Here is a 22,083-nt window from a genome sequence, read left to right as displayed (position 1 = left end):
TATGTATGTGTATATACGTATATGTACAGTATATGTATATGTTATATATGTTTTTCAGATCAAGGGTCAGAGTAAGTTCAGCATCACCATGAAACACTGTACACAAAGCTGGAACACACTGTAGCAATCCATTATGGGACAACACAATAAAACATTCAAAATTACAAGTGTTAAAATGACCAGAAATGTCTGAGTTGCACTGTAATTCTCGACAAACTTGGTAAACTTTCTCTTTAGCCCACCATAAATTTCCAACAGCAGTTTCTGTACCACTATATGTTTCGTTTGTGCCCATTACATTAGCAAAATTATTTGCCGATTTTGTATTTATTTTGCAATCATTGCGTATCCTTGTGTTTTTTGAGCATCTACTGGGGCTGTTTATACGTTGTTATTGATTCACTATAACCATTGATATTATTTCCTTGAATAGTCAAAAAGTGAATTTGTTACATAGATCCCAGGACCCAAAAACATTTACCAATCAGTTCAGGTATACAACTCATGTTCTAATTTTGTTCTAATTTAACCTACTGAAGTTTAGGCCAGGCCACTGAACCTCCATACAAACTAGTCAAACCATGTCTTTATAGAGCTTGCACAGTCATGCTAGAACATAAAAGTGCAACTGTTGCCACAAGTTAGCAGAATGTAATTGATGTAGCTAAAACACCAAACCTCAGACATTAAAGGGCTGTTTACATAGTTTATTACTGCTTAGTGTAATGTACACACAGGTACATTTCGACAATTTTATGGATGAAAATTCTAGACTACAGAAAGAATTAGCTCAACAAGGCAACCCAGTGCCTTGTTAACCTCAATAATGAATATTTATTGATACACCTTTACAGAGTGACAACAGGCTTTTTGCCTTCCTGTATTGTAGCTTGTGGGCTATAAATAAGTTCAAAGCGTTTGGAAGAGCAGTACATGCTGCAGGCTTGTTTCCCAAAGTCACCAGGGGTACATGAGAGCAGCACATGTGATCAGAAAAATATGTTCACTCCCTATTCACCTTATTAGGTTTCCTGTGACATCTGAAATTTTATTTGATCCCTGACTAAGCACTGCTCTCTAGTCCTATAAGGTTCCACTACTTGGTGCCAGTTATGTAATTATTGGTGCATAGCCCAGTATTAAGGGCACCTTCAAGTCCATTAATACCATATGATGGGACAGAGTGTAAAAGCTACACACTTGAATTTACTTGCAAAGTATGTGACACCTGGCAATAAACTTTTTGGACATGCCATTCCAAAATCAGGAGCATTAATATGGAGTTGATTCCTTTTTAAGATATAACAGCCCTTTAGGAAGTCTTTCCATAAGATTTTGCAGCATTTCTGCTTGTTCAGTCAAAAAAAGCATTTGTTTGGTCAGGCACTAATGTTAAAAGCCCAGAGGTGACTGGCTGGAACAGCATATTGTCCTTCCCAAATTGTGCCACAAACGCATGTCATTTATTTAATGTAATTAATGCAATATATTTATTATTAATTGGTTTGGCTAACACCTAAAGTCAGGGTGTGCACATATTATTGACTGTACTGCATATAGTGTAAATTTCATGTGTTTTATAATTTGATGACTTCTCCATATTGAGTAAATAATTGGAACATATTTTTATTTTTGCCCAAAACATTTAAGTTTATACATAAGTGTGTTATGGGTTTTCTGAAAATAATAAAAATGTACATACGGAAACATTTGTCTCCTAACACGAGAACTGTCTCTTGACAAAGTCAGGGCAAAAAACAAACATATTAAGCTGAGATTTTGCCTAGATTTTATAGAACTTTCAAAACCTCCAAATTACCAATCTACAGTGCAGAAAGCCAAAGTATTATCCTTCAATATTATTTTTCTGATAAAGAAATATGTGTTCAAATTAAAAGATAATTTGCAAAAATGTTATCAACTAAAAATCTCTTCTGGTGTAATAAAGCAAATCAGATTTGTCAAATCAGACTCTACAATGTGTCCATGTTTAAAAGTGTTGCTGTACTGACTACTGACTCTGTACTGACTGTCCACATAAGTTCAGCCCATAATTACCTGCTGGTCAGAACATGGAAAATGTAGTCAGGATTCCTGAGCATGTGACTAATCGATCTTTTCAATGATTTGTGCCAGGTGCTGATGCTGGAAACCATGTTCTGCCTGCCACCGGTGCTCTCTGACTACAGCCTACTAAAAACAGCATCCAGTAAGATCCTGCTAGATGGGGGCTTAGAAAGTGCCTGAACATTAGATTGAGTTTCACAATAGGCGCCAGCATAGAGCTAGACATGAAAGATGGGCTTCACTGAACGTCGGGTGTGCTAGTTTTATGGGGATTATGAGATTGTTATTAATCAGTATAAATTAAGAAAGTGTGTTTACATCTGTTCACACAAAAGTTGTTGAGATTCAGTTTCATTATTTTATCCCTCACAACTAGCAGCAATAACAAAAAAGCCCTCTTGATTGGATCAGTTTATTTTTTTTACCTCAAGCAAGGTTATGAATTCATGAAATAAACAGTATACTATAAAACATTATCTAATACAGAATAAGAGACACTTAAATTACTGAACCTTCGGCTACATTCACACTGCTAACCGTTAAATACTGATTTTCCTTTCAAATGCCATGTTTTAGGTTGTTTTAATGTAGCCTATAGATCACGCTTCTCAAATGAGCTGTATGAGCAAAAGAACAAGCCTGTGCCAGATGCTAGCTTAGTAGTACTGTTAAGCCAATTTTACTGTTCAGACATGTGTGAGCCTTCATATTACTTGTAAAATGCTAGCATCTAAATTCCCTAATAAAAGGCAAATAGGAAGTAAAGAAAAATAATAAGAAGCACTTTTGGGACTAAATGTGCATATAAGTCCACATTACCTGCAGTGTGAATGTAGCCTTAGTGTGTACATTGCCCAATCTGTCTTGGGCAAACTTTTTAAATGTATTTTTCTTACAATAAAATGGCTCCCCCTTATTTTAGTTTAATGCCAACCTAATTTGTTAACAATTTAGTCTTTGTAGCTAATACGCAGTACCAGCTGTATAAAGTCGTCAGTAGATGGAATAAAGTAAAATAAAAGAAATGTGTTGGTAGTGTCACAGAGAATCTGTTCACGGTGTGCCGAGAGGAATGGTAAAAGAAAGGTAGTCAGCCACATCTCCCCACTGTGCTCTGCAATGCTGAAATATGGTGATCCAGGTTGTAAGCACGGCTACCCACAGCATCAACCCCAAAGCGGACTTCTTCACATCTATCACAGGAACATACATCAGGGTCAGAGCAACACTTTACATATTGCTTAAACACATTCATACATAAGATACAGTATACTTAAATTAATACAGTATAACAAGTGCATGTTACAGCTTGTGTCCCTGGATTTTCTAGGTGCTTCATACTTTTTACTGGCCACAACAGTCAAATATGTGCACTTTGTACACTGTTACAAGCTATTGCACATTTGTTAGTTTACAATGTTTACCAGCGAAGGTTGGAAAAAATCTAAACTGTAACTTCATGCTGAAAGGAAGTTAGTCCAGACTTTCAGATTTATTCTAAGAGGCACAAAAAGTATGCCATGAATTAAAAGCTTCTGGAAAATAACAGACACCGTCCACAATCAAGCAAGCTTTACATCCGCATGACTTAACTTGTGCTTTACTAGAAAGAAGCCCTTGCTCATGTTTTTTTGTCAAGCTTTAAAACACTTTAGTGATGAACTAAAGCCTACTTGACTTTGCAAAACAAAGAGCAGCATGCCAAGTTTGTTGTGTGATACTCACAGGTTTTGATCTGGGGTTGTTCTGTGTATGCAGGTTTTACGAAAGCCTCTTTGAAAAACCACACAACATTAACCAGCCACAGGAAAGGCAAGAAAGCAAAACCACCTGTGGGAGACCAACACGTATTTTGTTTAGAAACAAATCATAAAACTAAGCACATAATTAATGTTAAGTTAAGTTGTAATTAGAACACTGTAGGGTTAAAAAATGTTTGCATATACCGCAACCTCAAACACAACCTCTACCACAACCTTTTAAATTCTGGAGGATTGCAAGGCATCAGCCCACACATTTCAACCATGCATTACAATGACTTAATGTAGTGTAGTACATATAAACAGGCTAACAAAAGGGACTATTTTGCTTAGCTTATTTGATCATAAAATGTACTCCTATGCAAATTTTGCATTTATAAATAAAAAGACATTTGGTGAGGATTTCCAGACATACCCAAATAATATTTCCTGCAAAGACTTAGTTTTTCCTCATTGGGAATGCGCTCCAAATTCATGATTTCCTGCAAAATAAGTTAGTTTCTGTTAAAATAAGGCTGAAATAAGAATAAAATCATAATTAAAATCATTTTATCTCTGTACTCTGAAGTGTTAAGCTTAATTATTAATCCAGTTTAGGTATAAAAGATTGTTAGTACACTTTATCATTTTTAAATCAGTGAAAAACTTTCTTTTACACCAGACTTGTCAGACAATTTCAGTTCAAACACAAACATCTTTCCATACAAACAAGATCTTAGTAACATTAGTTATTAATATGTAGCCTTATCCTGAATAGGGTTGAGATTGCTGTTAAGCCTATACAAAAACACTGGGGTCCATGTAAGAATACAACCCAAACAGAGGTTGGCAAAATCTATGTAAAATCCATATCGAACAGCAAAGACCAGTCGCTCAAGTGCATTAATATGTTAAAATAATAAGATTAGATATCACATCAAGTATAATGGGAGAGAAATTATGGAGAAAACAGCCTACAGACATACAGGCCTTCATCTTTATGACCCTTATCTTCAGTTTATGAACAAATAGGGTAGCGCTGTAGACAATGTTATCTCTGGCTATTCAGACTGAGGTGTCACTGCTGTTGTTCAAGTAAACAGATTCAGGAGAAAATGAGGATTTGGTCGTTTTTACATGCAGTGTAAATGTAACCATAGTGTGTATACTGTCCACCCAGTCAGACGAAAGAGAGCTTTTCTTTCTTTGTATTTTAAATTTAATCTCACTTTTAACAGCTTCTCTGTGAGGATTTTAACCAGCCCCAGCTGTAATAAGTAAAATAGGAATCCTTTAACTGTGCAGCACTTGAAATGGCTGAATCAGCTTCTTCTGAACTAATGCTGATTTACTGCTGCCACCTGTCTGTAATGGTCTGTACTACCAAAATATACCAACAATTGTGTTCATTATACACAAAATACTTATTTATATGAAATGGTGTAGATATTTATTTTAATAAAACCTAAACAATTGGGCAAGCCGTAGCCTAGTGGTTAAGGTACTGGACTAGTAATCAAAAGGTCGCTGGTTCAAAGCTCACCACTGCCAGGTTGCTGCTGTTGGGCCCCTGAGCAAGGCCCTTAACCCTCAATTGCTCAGATTGTATACTGTAACTACTGTATATCGCTTTGGATAAAGGCGTCTGCTAAATGCTGTAAATGTATCTTAAGAGTTTCAGCATCCCCCTAAAACTAACAGTCTGTTTTATTAAAACGAAAATACACAAAAACTATACACTTAAACTGGTATGGAATATTCATTACATAAAGAACTCGTTAAGGTGAAAGTAAAGAAGTTTGATGTATTTGAGCTTTTGCTCGGTACAGAAAACCCCACAGCACAGTCAGCTGAGAGAATAACAGGCTAACTACTGGTGGCTAACATTCCGTGCTAACCTCATCTAACTGCTAATTCCCGCTGTGTTTTGAATCGGTAGCTGTAATGTTAGAGTCGCAAAAGAATTACCTTTATATGTAAAACTCGATCTGTAAAAATGTTACAAAACACACATTAGAGCTTGAAAACGGCTTTGAGACGAAAAATTAACTAACATCCGCTTCCTTGTGACAGGGTGGCATGACGTCAGTAGCTCGGGGTTAGAGCTGTGAAATGTAGTTCTTAGTGAGGACTTGTAGGCGGTCACAGCTGCGGCTGTTCAAAAGCACACAGAGGGATTTGTTTAGTTTAGAGAATCATTTTAAACATTTAAATGCAATTTGTTTTTTTAGCATTTAAAATGAGTGAATAAGAATGAGTCTATTATTATTATTTAGATATTATATACAGATTATATAAAATATATCAAACAATGAAATTCTGGTACATTAAAATGTACTATTTATAACTACTAACATATGGCATATTTGTTCTACAGTATATCAACAATAAGCTTTTCTTGGTGTTCTACTGTAACTACCACTGTAATAACTACTGTAATTATGTATTACTGTAATAACTACTGTAATTATGAATCCAATAATAATAATAATAATAATAATGTTAGCCCTTCATATCTAAAATCAGTCTCTCTGGTGCTATCAGTCGGCCGGGCATCTACACAGACATGATTGAGTATGTCTGATGAGGTAATACCCAAAGCGCTGTAATGGATTGGCGATCTGCAGGGCATACATTTACATTTTCATTTTCCTCATTTAGCAGATGCCTTTATCCAAAGCGACTTAAATTACAGTTACATTATACAGCCTGAGCAATTGAGAGTTAAGGGCCTTGCTCATGGGCCCAAAAGCAGCAACCTGGCAGTGGTGGGGCTTAAACCAGCAACCTTCTGATGACTAGTCCTGTACCTTGACCACTAGGCTACGGCTTATATAATAATAATAATAATAATAATAATAATAATGTTAGCCCTTCATATCTAAAATCAGTCTCTCTGGTGCTATCAGTCAGCAGGGCATCTACACAGACATGATCGAGTAATAAACACAATAATTATATTACATAATATTATATTATATTACATAATACATTATATTATATATTATAACAACAATAATAATAATAATAATAATAATTATTATTATTATTAAATGGATGAGTATATCATTTAACATTAAAAGTGGTTTAACAAAATAAATTTACTGAAAAACGTATCTAATGTCCAGTCTTTTTCTCACTACACAGAAACCGGACTGTGTACGCCTCCATTTCCCAGAGTGCACCGCGGCGTCCCCCTCCCGCTCTGGCGCTTTGGCTGTGTGCTGAACAGCTACAGTGTAAATCGGTGTTGTTGAAGCTAATGATGGCTGCAGTAGCAGCAACAGCAGCAGCAGTGACGGCGGCGGGTTGCGGCTCAGTAGCCGCGGCTGCATGCGGGGGAGCGGGCGTACCTGGTGGAGTAGCTGCGGCACGAGGTCGCTTTCCCGGCAGGCCGTGGACGTCGCGGAGCCGTCTGCGTTCGGAGAAGCGGTGGCAGCTGGGCCGCTCGGTTACGGAGCTGGACGAGCTCGGAGGTGGAGGCCTGAGGCCCGGCTGCCTGGCGTTTGCGTGCGGAGAGGACCAGCCTTACATGCGCCTGCTGGGCATCGAAGCGAGCTACAACTGCCTGGGAGAGGCCGGCTACAGCTCGAGCGCTAGCGAAGAGGCGAGTCTACCATTTTCTCTACATGCAAATGACGGGGTTTGTATTGCAGCTTTTAAAAGTGCTCTGTGCGGTAGGCCTGCAAGTTTAATACGAACAAAATGGACATATTACAAGCTTTATGGACTGCTAGATGCGTTTAGTTCAATGAATAGCTTGATAGAGCAAAGGGAAATGAAGTTAGGATGTAGACCGAGCAGCTGTTTGTGTCCAGTGTATAAATGGTTACTAGTTTCAGAAACATAATGTTACATTTTAGCACCGCGATCAGAGAAACAATGTTTCTGCGCTAACAACACTGAGTGTTGTCGGGGAGGGGGAGGGGGCATCTACTGTAGCATTACAGCTAACACTAACATTGACCTGTCTGTGTGTTTATATCCGTGTCTGTGTGTCAGTCTGACCTGTCTAATCTGCCCGGCCAATGCTTTGTTTAATAGTATTGCTTTTAAATGCATAACCGCTTATATATAAATTGTGGTTGTATAAGTACTTAGCAGCATGAGCATAGCCTAAGGGGAGACTGCAAAGGGGCACTGGAGTTTACATACATGCCCTCTCAGACAGACATGGCTGATACTGGGCACTGGAGAACAATGGTAGATGATAGATCCATGCTGGCCAGTTTATTAACAAAGTTTGGTATCACTATTTCGTCTTCTCTGACTTATTTATTTATTTATTAGAATTGTAACGTCATGCTTTACACACTTTGATTACATTCATGACAGAAACGGTAGTTACTCGTTACACAAGATTCATCAATTTACACCTTAATGTCAAACACGGACAATTTTGTATCTCCAATTCACTTTACTTGCATGCCCTTGGACTGTGGGAGGAAACCGGAGCTCCCGGAGGAAACCCACACGGACACGGCGAGAAAGGACCCGGATCGCCCCACCTGGAGATCGAACCCAGGACCGTCTTGCTGTGAGGCGACAGTGCTACCCACTGAGCCACCGTGCCGCCCTCTTTGACTGATTTGTTTGCAAAGCATTTTAGTAAATCTTTATTTGTGGTCCATGTTGGTTGGTTATTCCTTATCTAAAGTTATCTAAACACCATCATTACAGCTTTGACAGATAGCAAACCTTGCTTGGGTACAGTATGTCAGTATGAGATCAGTTCTTTCTTTCTAGTCCCAGTGCTCAAACTATCTAAAAGCACTCACCCATCATGAATTTAATAGTTTACATAACATGCTTGCAGAAATTCAGCTGTTGCTGTATGTTGCTATCAGATCGAATCTTTGTTCTATGTGTTATTAATAATAAATAAATTGCACAAGAGCTGAGCTGAATACTCTCACACTACCATTACACTATTGGAAACTTGCTTAAAAAGATCTTTTATTAGTCATCCAGGTACATTAAATCTTTATTATAGATGTCCTGGAAACTCAAATGACATGACAGCACACCACGTCACACCTTTGGCAGTTTGCATGCAAAGAGTCTGCTTAGTTACTGTATGTTTATTAAGTCAGTTTTTTGTTAGTGGTCAATATTTAGTAAATGTTCTGGTACATTTGGATTGTCTCAGTACTCAAACTATGTAAAAGCAAAACCCCATCACATCTTTGCCAGTTTGCATAACTTGCTTGCATATTCAGCTTGGTTACTGAATGCTGCTATTAGATGTTAGTGGTATACGTGTGTTAAGTATTTTTTTAAACACAGCTAGGCACACCACCATCACACCTTTGACAGTTTTGCAAAGCTTGTTCGGAAAGATCTCTGTTAGTGCTCCATGTTTTTTTTTTTTTTTTTTCTTTGTCTTAGCAAATCAAATTATCTAAAGCACATCACCATCACACTGGAGTGTGAGCTTGGTTACTTTGTTATTGTTAAGCCAGATCTTAGTGGTTCATATTGATTACATATTTGTTTTTTTTTTACAGTAGTGATGTCAGGATACTTAAACTGTATAAAGGCACAGCACCTTTATACTTTTGGAAGTTTGCATGATTCCATTGGGGAAAAAGTTGGCGTGGTTTGTCAATATTGCTATTTAGTCAGGTCATTGTAAGTGGTCACTGTTGTTTATTTTTAACATAAGTTAACTGAAAGTTTAAACTATCTAAAAGCACAGCAACATTACATCTTCAACAGTCTTCATAATTTGCTTGCAGAGGAAAAAAAAAACCCTCAAAACTGTCTTCAAATCCCATTTCTGGACAATTTGTAAAATGCAATTAAAACACTAATCTGTTATGTGGCAGTTGTTTACCTTTGTTAATTTATTTGAATCTTAAAAATACAAAGAAAAGTTTTCCAATGTTTTCCCTGACCAATTTTATTGTATTTTGTATGCATCTAGCACATAAAGTTGGTGCAGAGGCATGTTTACCATTCATAACATCACCTTTCTTATCAAATACACTTTATAACTATTTTGGAACTAAGGTTACTAATAGCGTTTCTGCATATAATTGATGTATGTGTTTATGTATTGATATGATATGTATGGCTTTCTCTTTGTGTGAGAGTTCTAGGTTGCATTTCTTGATGCTGAAGTGGACTGTGTTCAGTGAACGATTTTCTGAAGTACTCCCAAACCCATGTGGCTATATTTATGACAGTAGCATAAAAGTGTCTCATATAGTGCCACCTGAAAGCTCGAAGGTCACACACATTCAATAGTAAATATAGTAAATATTATATCATAGATTGGCTGTTTAGTATGAGCGCAGGTTTAGATACAGTTTAAGTCCATAGGAGTGTGGCCCATTGACCATGAGCTTGTTGGACATTCCGTTCCAAAACCATTTCATCCCTAAGGTGTTCCAGTCGTTTAAGGTTAGGAGAGGCACAGTCAGTCTGTGACAGGAAAGAGCCTTTCCTAAAGTACATGCCTGCAGCACACTTGGAAAACTCAGAACTGTATTCCTGGGGCATGAAAGGGCCTTCTCCAAACTGAATGCTTACAACACATCCAGAAGACTCAGAACATAAAACCTTCCCTAAACTGTTGCCCCAAAGTTGGAAGCATATTACTGATTCATACTCTTGTTAGCAACAGGTTTGGCTTCCAAATAATTAGGAGGGTTTTCCACACACTTTTGGCTGTATAGTGTAACAGTTCTGTGCTAATTAAAACACATTATATTAGAGCACCAACAAAATAATAATAAATCTGTTTAATATAAACTGATTGTAGTGGCTCATGGCCCCTTCAGTACCAGTATGTACTGATAGCAGAGTGAAGTGTCTGAAAGTGATGCACACGTACAGCTGGGCACGTGTGTCCAGTGCTCTCACATTTCATAACAATAAAATATGCTTAGTTATATATGTATAATATTAGATTAGACAGAAACTCACTGACTCCCACTGAGAATGTAACCAAATACAAGAATTTTCATGGCTAGTACTCCTCTGTTTAATAAATGATTAAAGAATTACTCATTGTGTTGAAACACACATTTTATTTGAATTGACTTACACCGGATCACTCTGGGTCTGTAACTGAACATTTTATATTCTGATCAAACTGGCATGTTTGATTAATAACAGATTCTTAGGCTGCAAGTAAACAGAGCCTCTATAGCATAGCATCTTCGAATATTTGCAGCGTACATTAGTGGTCTGTGTTAGATTTCTTCACAATAGGTATGCCCCTGTCCTGTTTCTGATGACCTTGATCCTGAATTACTATCAACATCCATTCAGCTATAGATGTTTAAGACTGCATTCACATGATGCATGGCAAAACCAATTTGTGCTCACTGTGCTTTAGTTTCCTATGGAGCGTGGCGGTGCCGTTTATCTTGCTGTGGTGCTTTCCTAGGTGTTGCACATCATGCACTCACGTTTTTTACCACTTGCCACTGTGCTTACAGTTCAGTCTGATTGAACCTTGACCCAGTTTGCATCTGCCAGTGAGACAAATTCTTTATATCACATAGTCTGAATTGAAGCACAGACATGATGGAGGGAAAGTGATTCTCACTTTTCTCATCAGAACCCTGAACTGATGTATTCAACATAACATTGTGAGAAGACATACATAATGGCTTCACACTGGTGAATTGGGGAGACTGGGTTTGCCTTTTAGATAGCAATCCCACATTTGTTAATCCTGGAGTTGCTTGTTGTGGCTTCATAGCTTTATGAAAAGATTTAATGCACCCTTTGATTAAAACAATAAAGGTTCATTAACTTCCTTTTTTATTTTTTGAGTCTCTAAATGATGACCTTTGCCAGAGCTTGTTGATTTAAGCTAAAATAAATTTCATTCAGTCCTGTATTACATGCTACTGCTTTGCATTGTCTGCAAACCATGCATACATTAGGGACGCCCTGAACTTGTCCTCAGAAACAACACAGAACATTAAGGTGAACATTTATGTAAACACACACTTTGCATATCTTCTGCTCGGGTACTGTACAGATATCAGAAATTTTTAGTAGTTCAAGTTTGTTGCTTACGTTGGGTATGTCATGAATGCGGTTGACACAAATACAACACAACACAAATCTTGCATATAAACATAATACTCAGCAACTTAGCATGGTTACTTTCAGGATGTCAGTATTAGATCGAATCAAACCAGATCTTTCGTAGAGGTCAGTATTGGTTTTCTTTGAATTTTTTGTCTCTTTTTCACCCAATCTGGCCATTTCAATTTCCCCATTTACTTTTACTGCCACTTGCACAACCTTTGTTTTAGCCAGTGCCACAGACTACCATGTGCCAAAATGCAGTCGCCAACCACTTCTTATTACCTGCCAATGTCAGGTTTATGCACAGAGTCGTACTACATTGTGCTCCATGTGACGTTATGTGATGTTGCACCACTCGAGCGCCGGTTAGTCACAGTTGAATAACTAGACCTGTACATCCCCCAGTTATACACCATCAAGAACTACTCTAGCTTAATAAACACCATCATCAGATCGTTATCTACACCTGAATTTCTCTGTATGTTTTCTCTGTATGTTTCTTAATTTTTCTTTCTGATGCATTTAGGGAGTTTTTCCCTCAACACCACCACCCCTGGCTTGCTTACCTGGGGTTCAGACCTGAATCTCTTTGAACATGATTGCATTGCATCAGTTGCTATTGTTAGTACTAAAGAAACACAAACAATTTTCAGAAATATTTTATCGTGAAATAAATTAAATCTTAAAAAATAAATGCAAAACTGCTGTTAATAATAAAGTGATTTTTGTGTGCACTGCAGGGGTCCGAATTCAGAGGCTTTGAAGCTGAAAATCATGGCAGCATTGTTCAAGAACAAAAAAGACGAAAACCACCAAAACGTAAGTGAGAGGATTATCATGAAGTGTAAAAGTATTTTAGTTTTAACAATCAAACAAGCAAATGCAGAAACATAAAATAGGGTTTTACAGCAGTACTAGAAAGACGTTCCACTCCAAAATAGGCACCGTACAGGACTAATAGTGGTCAGATAGATAAAAAAAGAAAAAAGGGCTTTTTTCTTGCTAGATGGTCTTTAAGTCCATGCCACTGTAAAGCTCGATTGACTTATGGACTGTCACACCTATGTTTAATAAGCTTCTAGTCCATGGAGCTCTTTCTTCGGTTCTTTGATTACATATGACTGTCCAGACAAGTCTTCTTCCAGCATAAAGTGACAGTTGGGGGGGATTTTGGATCATGTTGTTGTTGTTGGATGATGACTGGTATAAGTTGAAAACAACATATTAATTAATTTTAGCAGTGTGTGTTGCCAAAACAATACAAGTCAATAATTGCGTGAGTTGGACCATTTGGCCATATTTTGTACTTTGTGTAGTCACACAATGTTTTTATGGGCACAGAGAGGTTGTAGGAAATTATGATCACCTACATACTATACCACAGCCATAATTGACAGATCTTGTCAAACTGACAAATGAATAATCTAAGCTGCTGTATGTTTATTTTTGATGCATCAGATTTTTTTTAAAAACCCCACAAACTTCAGGTAAATGTGATTGATGGGACTGCAGGACAATGGTTAAAATAGAGTGGCAATATTATAAATAACATTTCTCTTATTTGATTTTGTTTTAAACAGGAAATAGGGCGTTTGTTAGAGTAACAAAAAGAAAACGTAGAAGACCAGCACCTATAGCAGCCACAGATGTGCAAAAAAGTCAGATGCCTGAGAATGATCTTGAATCTACACAGCAACCACACAGTGAAGAGTCCCCTAATGCTGCATTGACCAAAGATTCTGGTCCTGGCTCAGTTAAGCTAGCAAAACCAAGACGCAGAAGAGGCACTGCAAAAGAACTAGTTTCATCAGCTCCAAGAATCACCATCAAGTTGGTGACTAAGAGGAGAATTAGAGGGGCTTCAACACAGCAGTCACAGTCGAAGGAAAACCAATGTGCCATTGTCTCATTTGCTCAAGTAAAACTCAAGAGAGGTGAAACATGTGCAGATACCAATTCTGCTGTGGTTAAAAAAGAGGTTTTCTCAAGAAGACGAGGAAGATCTGCCTCTGTTCCCTCAAGTGTGCCTGACACAAAGGTTGATTACCAAAAATTAGAAGATAATTTGAGGAAGTCTGCCCGCAAGACTCGATCTGCATCATGTCAGCAAAACACTGAGAAGAATGAGACAGAAGCCACAGACAGTTCTTCAAAAGAAAAAACTGAATTAAACAAGCTTGTCATTCGTAGATGGCAAAGAAAAGACTTGGTTCAGCAATCAGGAGACTTTAACAATGAGGGCTCTTTGTCCGACTCTGTGTTGGAAGTGTCAACAGTTGAGGAGCATAAACCACCTTCCAGAAAGAAGAAGAAAAAACGAAAGAAGAAACATCGGAAAGAAAAGAGTAATCGAGAGGCCGATGGCACTTTGTCTGAAAAGCCACCAAGTGGCTCTACCGATGTGCTGTCCAAAGAGTTTGTGGAAATTCCAAGATTAAAACTGAAGCGAATACGAAACCCAAAACGCAGATCACGTAAGAAATGCAGCAAGTTTATTTGGACCTTATCATTAATAAAGTCCAAAGGCAAAATTCCACAAACTCAAGAAAATCTAAGCAAAACACCAGAAAGCCTTAATCAAAAAACAGGAAGTCCCTCCACATGTGCAAAAGAACCAGATGTTTCCACAGAAACTACATCTAGCCTAGGTGACAAGTCAGAAAATGAAGAATGCACTGAAAGTTTCCTCAAAACCCCAAAAGATGCAGGCATCAAGAACGCTGAGGAGACCTCTAGAAATGATGAGGCGACTTCAGTCGAGGATACCGAAAATCCAAGAACAGATGAAAAGAAGAAAACAAGAAAAGATGATGAAGTGAACCTGCTTAAAGAGAAGAAAGTAAAGTCAAATGATGCCGAAGTAGCATTAGCAAAGGAGGATGGATTGACTTCGAGTAAAATTCGAGAAACAAGATTAAGAAAGCATGTTGAGGTTTTCTCAAAAACTGATGGAAACACAACCTCTGAAAAAGACTGTGAGGTGACCCTAAAAAATGATAAGGAAGTGAGGCCAAGTGATGTTGAAGTTACTTCAATAAATGTTCGTGAAACAAGATTAAGAAAAGTTGGTGGAACTGCCTTAAAAAAGAATGAAGAAGTAACTTCAGACCGTGAGGTGGCCCCAGCAAAGATTCGACAAGCCAGAGTAAGAAAGAATAGTGCAGTTTCCTTAAGTAAGAGTGATCAGTCAAGGTCAGATGATGAGGTTGTCCCAAGAAAGAATCATGGGGCAAGACTGAGAAAGGATGATGTGGTGACCTCAGGAATTAATGAGAAACTGAGCTTCAACAATAGTGTGGTGACCCCTAGAAATATTCGTGAGGCAAGAATAAAAAAGCGTAGTGGGTTGACTTCAGAAAATAAGGAAACAAGCTCAAACAAGAATAATTTAGCCCCAGGTAACAGTCAGTGTGAAAATCTAGGAATGGATGATGCGGCGATTTTAAAAAATGATGAAGCTAGGTTAATCGATAACAAGCTGGACCCTCAAAAAAATCAGGAGACGATATTAAGGAAGGATTGTGAGGTGACCTCAAAGAATGAGAAAGCAATCACAGATGAGAATGAGGTAACCCCAAGTAAAAATCAGGTGAGATTAGAAATTAACGAAAGGTTGACTTCAGAAAAAAATGAAGTAAGATCAAATAATAATAAAGAGGTGACACCAATAAAGAATCGCAGAGCAAGATCAAGAAAAGATGGTGGGGTGACCCCAGTAAAAAATGCACAAGCCAGCTCAAACAATAGTGAAATTACTCCAAAAAAGAATCAGTGTGTGAGACTGAGAAAGGATGGTGGAGTGACCTCTGGAAATAATGAAAACGTGAGGCCAAACACTCAAGTTTCTCCAAGAAAGGATGAGGTAAAATCTCCAGTTGGGTCTGAAGTTGTAAAAGAAATGCATCGTGATGAGGTCACACAGTCAGATTTTGATCTGGGTGAAGATTTTGTTCCTCCTTTTCAGATCAAGGTTGTATCCTCACCAGGAAAAGAAAGTAGTTTGACGCAGTCATTTTTAATCCAACAGGTCACAACTACACCTAAACCAAAAGAAGTTCCTACGGGAGCTGATCAGTCACCAGCAGAGATAGAGAATCTAAAGGACACTAATGGCTTTCTGATGCTTAAAGTTAAGCCCAGATTAAATCGAAACATTGCTCGAAAGAAACGCACAAGGCACAGACCTTGGACAGCTTACAGACGAAAATCTACTAATACATCTAGTGGTAACCATGACTCTAAAGTTACTGGTGAAACAATAGATTTAGCCTCTTCAACGGAAACACCAACCACTAAAACCAAACCTAAAACAGGGGAATTACCAGCATCATGTGAACAACATAATCTGAGGAAGTGCTCTGGGCAGGCTGTGGTCTCTAAAACAAAAATGTCTCTTCCAGTGTGTGAAGCAACATTGCCTGAAGCAACTGGACCCACAAGTGTTGATTGTGCTGCGCTTCAACCACGTCAAATAACAGAAACACCCTCTGACACTAAGCTGTCAGCCAAGGATGCAGCATCAATTGAGGTGGTGCTGTCTGCCAAGGAAATGTCATTGTCCACGGAGGCTTTGTTACCTTCAGAGGTATCATTGGCTAAGGAGGCTCCGTCATCGGAGAAGTTGTCTTCTGCTGTGGAGCTGCACTCACCAGAGCCAACACTCCAGACCAAGCAGGTATTATCGGCTGAGTGGGCATTGCCAGTTGAGCAGGCATCGATGGGCGAACAGACATCCTCAACTGCTGAAGTTTTAGTTTTAGAACCTCCTGTCCCAGATCAAGGTCAGTCCCCTCATAAAATTCCAAATTCCAAAAACAAGCAGAGCAAAAAAAGGAGAAGGAATTTGATAGGTCAGAGGTTAAAAGTTCGCAGAAAGAGGCTGTTATCAAAACCGTCAACAAAAGGAGAGGGTGATGATTCCTCAACTGTGGTATCCCCTGATTCTGCGCGGTCAAAACTAGTTGGCATACTTAAGACCAAGTACAGAAGTCAGCAGGTTTCCTCAAGTCTTCCAAACTCTCTTGAGGAAAGAAGGAGGAGGGCAAAACTATTTGCACAGCAAGTGGAAAGGGATCTCCGGTTTCATAGTAATGATCAGCCAGAAAAGACTTCTGAGATCGAAGAAAAAGATCTGACAACTCCTGAAGCACAGCCTGGTAAAACAAAATTTGTTAAGAACATTAAGCATTTCATAATGCCTGTGGTTAGTGCTCGCTCCTCACGGGTAATTAAAACACCAAAGCGATTTATGGATGATGCTGACATGTCAGATTTGCCTCGAAGAAAGAAAGGTCAACAGTTGGCATTGAATCCAAAGTCCAAAAAACGAGACAGTGGTGAGAAAGAAGAGCCAGTCTCCCTTCCAGTATCAGATCATGATGATATTGTACACAAAGCCCATTTAGATCTTGATTTGTCTTCTGCTGAAGATTCCAAATTTGAACCATTATTAGATGACCTGGTGAACCTAGGAGAAGAGAAGTCCCCTGACAAGAGACGGTCACTGCTCAGAGAACCGGATTTTAACTGGCAAGTACTGGAGCCTGCAGGTGCAGATCTCTTTGATTTTGATCCAGATTTTGAGAAAGAATGTGAGGCCTTGTTATCCGCCAAAGATTTTCCATTTGATTCTCTGATTGATCCACCACAGACGAAGAAACCTTGCATGAAATTCAAGAAGCAAACGTCGGACCTAAAGTTATATAAGAAACTTAGAGATAACCTGAACTATGGCCCTAAAAGAAAAACACAACAAAAGATTCCATCGGGTGAAGCAAGAAAAGATGTTTTACCCTTTGCTGAAGAAAAAAGAGAGGATGTGGAGAAAGAGGATAGTTTAATTCAGCCTCTTTCAGACATTAAAAAGGAAAAGGCTAAATTGAAGATTGAGGATCTAGACACTCCAGGAGTTGTTCGTAAAGTGTCCATCTGTGTGCGGGCTCTTGGCTCTAAGTTACTGGCTCAGCATCAGGAGGAGCAGGTGGATGAGATGCCCGATGAATTCTCCATTCATACAGACATTTCGCTTCCCAAGAAGACGTTGGGTAAGTATTTTGCCCATATTGGAATTTTTTTATATTGTTTTATGCACCTTTTAGCAATGGGAATAATTAGGAAGGCTGTTTATATGTTTTTGCTTACATAGTGCATTTGAGGATGCTATGTACTGCCTAAATCATATTGTATTTGGTGGAGTGCATTTTCACATTTTTACATCTTCTTGAACATATGCTTTAATAATATATCAATGGTCTTTATCTTACCTGATTTTTAGACATGGACAAACTGTTCTTGGCTGAATCCGGAGAGAAAAAAGCAGGGCGTCTCGATCAGAAGAGGAAGACCGATGCCATTGTCTCCAAGGAGAAAGGTGTTTTCCAACGTCCCCATCTCACTGGTGCCAACAAGCGTATGTTCAACCTTCTTAAGAAAGCCAAGGTTCAGCTTATCAAGATTGATCAGCAGAAGCAACTCAAGTCATCAGGGGTAAGTCTAAGTAGCCTTTGTTCCAGGACCAAACCCAAAATACACTTTGAAAAACGCATAGATCAAGTAACCTACACTAGATGTAGGTTACAGACTGACGCAACATCATCTGTCAGACACCCATCACTGTAAAACATCCTGGTTGAATGCCAGGAACCTGGTTGAATATACCTAAACACAAAAAGAAACCCTCACTCAAGATGACGCAAAAACAATTCTCAGATTTCTCGATACAAGACTGAAAGCACTTATATATTTTAAGACCATAAGACCATTGTAAGACAGCAAAAAGATGCATCAGCAACATGTAAACAGAGTTAACATTCATCTGTCCCAAGTTTTTTGGGATTGAAATTAAATGATATATTTACAGAAAAACAACATGGTAAAACAACATGGTAAAGCAGCGTTTTTTTTAAAGAGAATTATCAAATCACAGCTTTGTTTTTAGGATTTAACATACCTTTCAAACTTTTCTGGAATTTTTTTTACAGTTATAACATCCATGAAATATTTTTATTGTCCACTTTATAGCTCCTTCCAGAAGGTGTAATGACTGCAGCAAAGAGGCGAATAAGTAAAGCAAAGGCATCTGTTGAGGGAACCTGCCCCATCAAGCCAGATGTTCCTCCAGAGCAGGTAATACTATGGACTAACTATGAGTGTTTTTTTTTCTTTTGCATGTTTCTTAATCCTGTCTGTCAACAAAAAGAGCTTAATCACTTTGTACACATACTGGCCACCTCTTTACATCTACCTAACCTGTCAGTGGGTTTAGAATGAGCTTGGAAATAGGTCATTATTAGGTCAATAGGTTGTTGATATTTTCCCAAAATCTGCCATTGGCTAACATGAATGAGATGAATATTATAAGCTTTTTCTTGCACTCGCAGATGTGTGTAAGGGTGAGTGATATAGCCAGAAATTTCTGTATCTTGTTATATTATATTGGATTACAGTAATTTTTGCCATGATTAAGCACTTTGTGCACTCTGTGTGTCCCATATGTGTTGTTCTAAGTACATGTTTCACTGATTGTATCTGCATAGGAAAATTAGCAGTCTGTGTTGACTTTAAAAATGCTTAGCGTCAACATCTAGCTTTGATTATTTTAAAGTCTGCATTTCTAACAGTCCTCTCATGGGCCGATTACTTTAGTTACAGTCCCCCAGTGTTGTTTAACTCTCCACTCTCTCTGCAGTTCAAAGTTAGGCTTGACTACAACTAAAAACAAGAAGTCACCACCAACCAAATGCTTAAAGAAGTGAAACAAAAGACGTAATGAGAAAATACAGGGACAGTGTACATTCAACTTGACACAAAACACACTTTTTAATCTGATTGGCTTCCCAAGCTGACTTCTTCTTTTCATTTCCTAAAATGACTGGATAAAAAAAAAGTAATCAGTAATGCATAAAATCACAAAGATTTTTTGCAGTGATGGCTTATCATTCAGACTGCAGTGTGTGCATATCATTTACAAGATCAGTTAAAACCAAACAGATCATTTGAACCTCCAGTGCCTTTATAATGATAATTATTGTGCACAATTTGTGTAAATTTTCAGGTCTGTCAGGAGTGTCAGTTTCTGACCACTGGATGGCGGTACACTAATAGTTTGGCCGATGGGGTATTTTAATCCTGGCCCGAGAAACCAGGGTTAGAAAATCCAAGCAAACAGACCTCTTATACCAGCATCACATGACACTGCCTGCTGACAATGATCCACCAGCATATTATTTGGTCAGTGCTGATTCTTTGCCATTGCTGGATAGGTGAAAGGAGAAGCACATGATGAGTTCTACTTTGCTAATGTGCTGTCTTGCTTAGGGAAAGGCGTGGTGCAGTTTGGGGGAATAAATGCCTTGTTTACAGGGCACAGTGGATGTATTTAGTAGAACAGCTCTCCGACATAATGGATGTTTTCATCTTGGGTTTGAATTCTCATGGCAGTACCTGGTATTAATTTTGGCTGGAAGTTGGAAAAACAAATTCTTTCTAAACTGTAGTGCAAATGTTTAGTGCTAGGGCTGCTTCTGCTGTTAAGAAGATCTTTTGGATACAGGAGATTTATAAATATCACCTCATAAAAAAGTCAACATGAACATAATTAATATTTTTTTATTCCTGACACAGATAGACATTTCTTAAGCCTTCTGTTAAATCCATTTTACAAAGCAATCTATTTTACATCGGGAAATAACTTGTATAACTCATCAGTTGTGTTTCTCTGCTATGTTTTGCATCAGGAACCATCTAGAGGAGGGCCACGCATTAAGCATGTCTGCAGAGCTGCAGCAGTGGTTTTGGGGCAGCCTCGCGCCATGATCCCTGACGACATCCCCCGACTTAGTGCTCTCCCTCTGCATGAAAGATTAGGCATTTCTCCATCACCCACTACTAAAGGTAACCACACACAGTTAAAGGTACTGAATAATGCCACTGTGGTGATGTTTCACCAAAGTACATTTTATACAAACACCTTTTCTGGAAAAGTTTCCAATGTTTTACTAACTAAGTTATATTTGTAGAATTTGATGGCTGCAAATTTTTTGCCGGCAGGGCCTGGCCATTAAAAAGCTTAAAAAATATGTTGCCTTAATGGCAGCAGATATTTACCTATAACCCCAATGTATGCCTCTGCTTTAATGGTTCCTTTACACATATGCAAGTCACCACTGTTGCACCTGCATACCATGACGTTATGGCAGCTTTTGCACCTTTCACTGATAACAGTCTGGACTGTCCACAGCACACACATTCACAGTCTTTCAATTCATCTAAGATGTGCTCTTGCCCAGATATCTCGGCAATTACTATATGGCATTCTCTTTGCATCACAAGTTTCAGGTTGCTTTTTTTGAGTTACATAATGCTGGATTTCAGAGCCTGTGTGGCTTCATATGTTATAGTAGCGTGACGGTTGTAATGCAGTGCTGTCTGAGGGCTCGAATGTCGCGCACATTCAACAGTGGTGTTCTGGCCTCACACAAATTGGACTGCATTTTCTCCTGAAATCCTTTCACAGTATTATGTACAGTAGATTTTAACTGACAATTCACTCACAAGTAAGCCATGACTTATCTTAGCAAATACTGAATACTCATGATACTCTCACCTGTTACCAATTTACCTGCTTATTGTGGATTTTTTTTTAATGGTGAAACTTAAATACTCAAGTTTTTATTCTTATTTTTTGCCCATGCTAACTTTGGTCCCTTTAATTTTACTTTGCAGATGTCGAATCACACTCTGACCCAGACAGCCCTCACATTCAAGATCAAAGGACGCCCAAGTTTCGCAAAGGAAGCAGAGCACATGGGAATCGCTCAAGTAAACGCAGATGTGGGGAGTGTAAGGGCTGCCTCCATGAAGAGGACTGTGGCAAGTGTGTTAACTGCCTGGACAAACCTAAGTTTGGTGGACCCAACACCAAACGACAGTGCTGTGTGTAAGTAAAAAGTGTACCTGGCATAAAGCTTCTTATTGCCATTGTTGTATGCAACAGTTAATACATGCTTGGGTTGTTTCTTGGTGGAGTGGCTTTGAGAAAATGTTCTTAGCAAAACTACTTGTACATTTATACAGCCATAAAATGACCCCAGCACATTTTACGATTGCAGCGTGGCTACCATACTGAACTGTAGATTAGAATGCTCATTATTTCCTGATCACATAGCATACAGTAGAGCCCCATAGAACATGTGCTTTTGCTACAGTGCTTTATTATTTTATCCCT

The 22,083-nt window shown here is 38.5% G+C and overlaps 2 protein-coding genes across 3 annotated transcripts in view; one reads left to right on the top strand and one right to left on the bottom strand.

The window, feature by feature from the left end:
* Positions 1-2,465: 2,465 nt before the first annotated feature.
* psenen (presenilin enhancer, gamma-secretase subunit) lies at positions 2,466-5,880 on the bottom strand. 2 transcript variants are annotated; one of them, XM_063016712.1, is made up of 4 exons: positions 5,775-5,880; positions 4,243-4,309; positions 3,793-3,897; positions 2,466-3,260 (listed from the first exon to the last, which is right to left on the bottom strand). In XM_063016712.1, exons 2-4 carry the CDS (start codon positions 4,301-4,303, stop codon positions 3,121-3,123), a joined length of 306 nt encoding a protein of 101 aa, XP_062872782.1. In that variant the 5' UTR covers positions 4,304-4,309; positions 5,775-5,880; the 3' UTR covers positions 2,466-3,120. The 2 variants fall into 2 exon arrangements, with proteins under 2 accessions (XP_062872782.1, XP_062872781.1); XM_063016711.1 differs by lacking the exon at positions 5,775-5,880 and adding an exon at positions 4,785-4,803.
* Positions 5,881-7,071: 1,191 nt separating this feature from the next.
* kmt2bb (lysine (K)-specific methyltransferase 2Bb) overlaps positions 7,072-22,083 on the top strand; it is a 37,591-nt gene continuing 22,579 nt past the window's right edge. The window contains exons 1-7 of the mRNA XM_063017338.1: positions 7,072-7,413; positions 12,599-12,677; positions 13,439-17,902; positions 18,133-18,344; positions 18,879-18,983; positions 20,594-20,750; positions 21,582-21,795. Coding sequence (XP_062873408.1) covers positions 7,072-7,413; positions 12,599-12,677; positions 13,439-17,902; positions 18,133-18,344; positions 18,879-18,983; positions 20,594-20,750; positions 21,582-21,795 — 5,573 coding nt within the window. The remainder of the gene's footprint in view (positions 7,414-12,598; positions 12,678-13,438; positions 17,903-18,132; positions 18,345-18,878; positions 18,984-20,593; positions 20,751-21,581; positions 21,796-22,083) is intronic.

The sequence above is a fragment of the Trichomycterus rosablanca genome, chromosome 20, assembly GCF_030014385.1.
Source record: "Trichomycterus rosablanca isolate fTriRos1 chromosome 20, fTriRos1.hap1, whole genome shotgun sequence".
Taxonomy (NCBI): Eukaryota; Metazoa; Chordata; class Actinopteri; order Siluriformes; family Trichomycteridae; genus Trichomycterus; species Trichomycterus rosablanca.
Note: the sequence above shows the minus strand (reverse complement) of the source record. Positions and strands in the feature narration are given on the sequence as shown.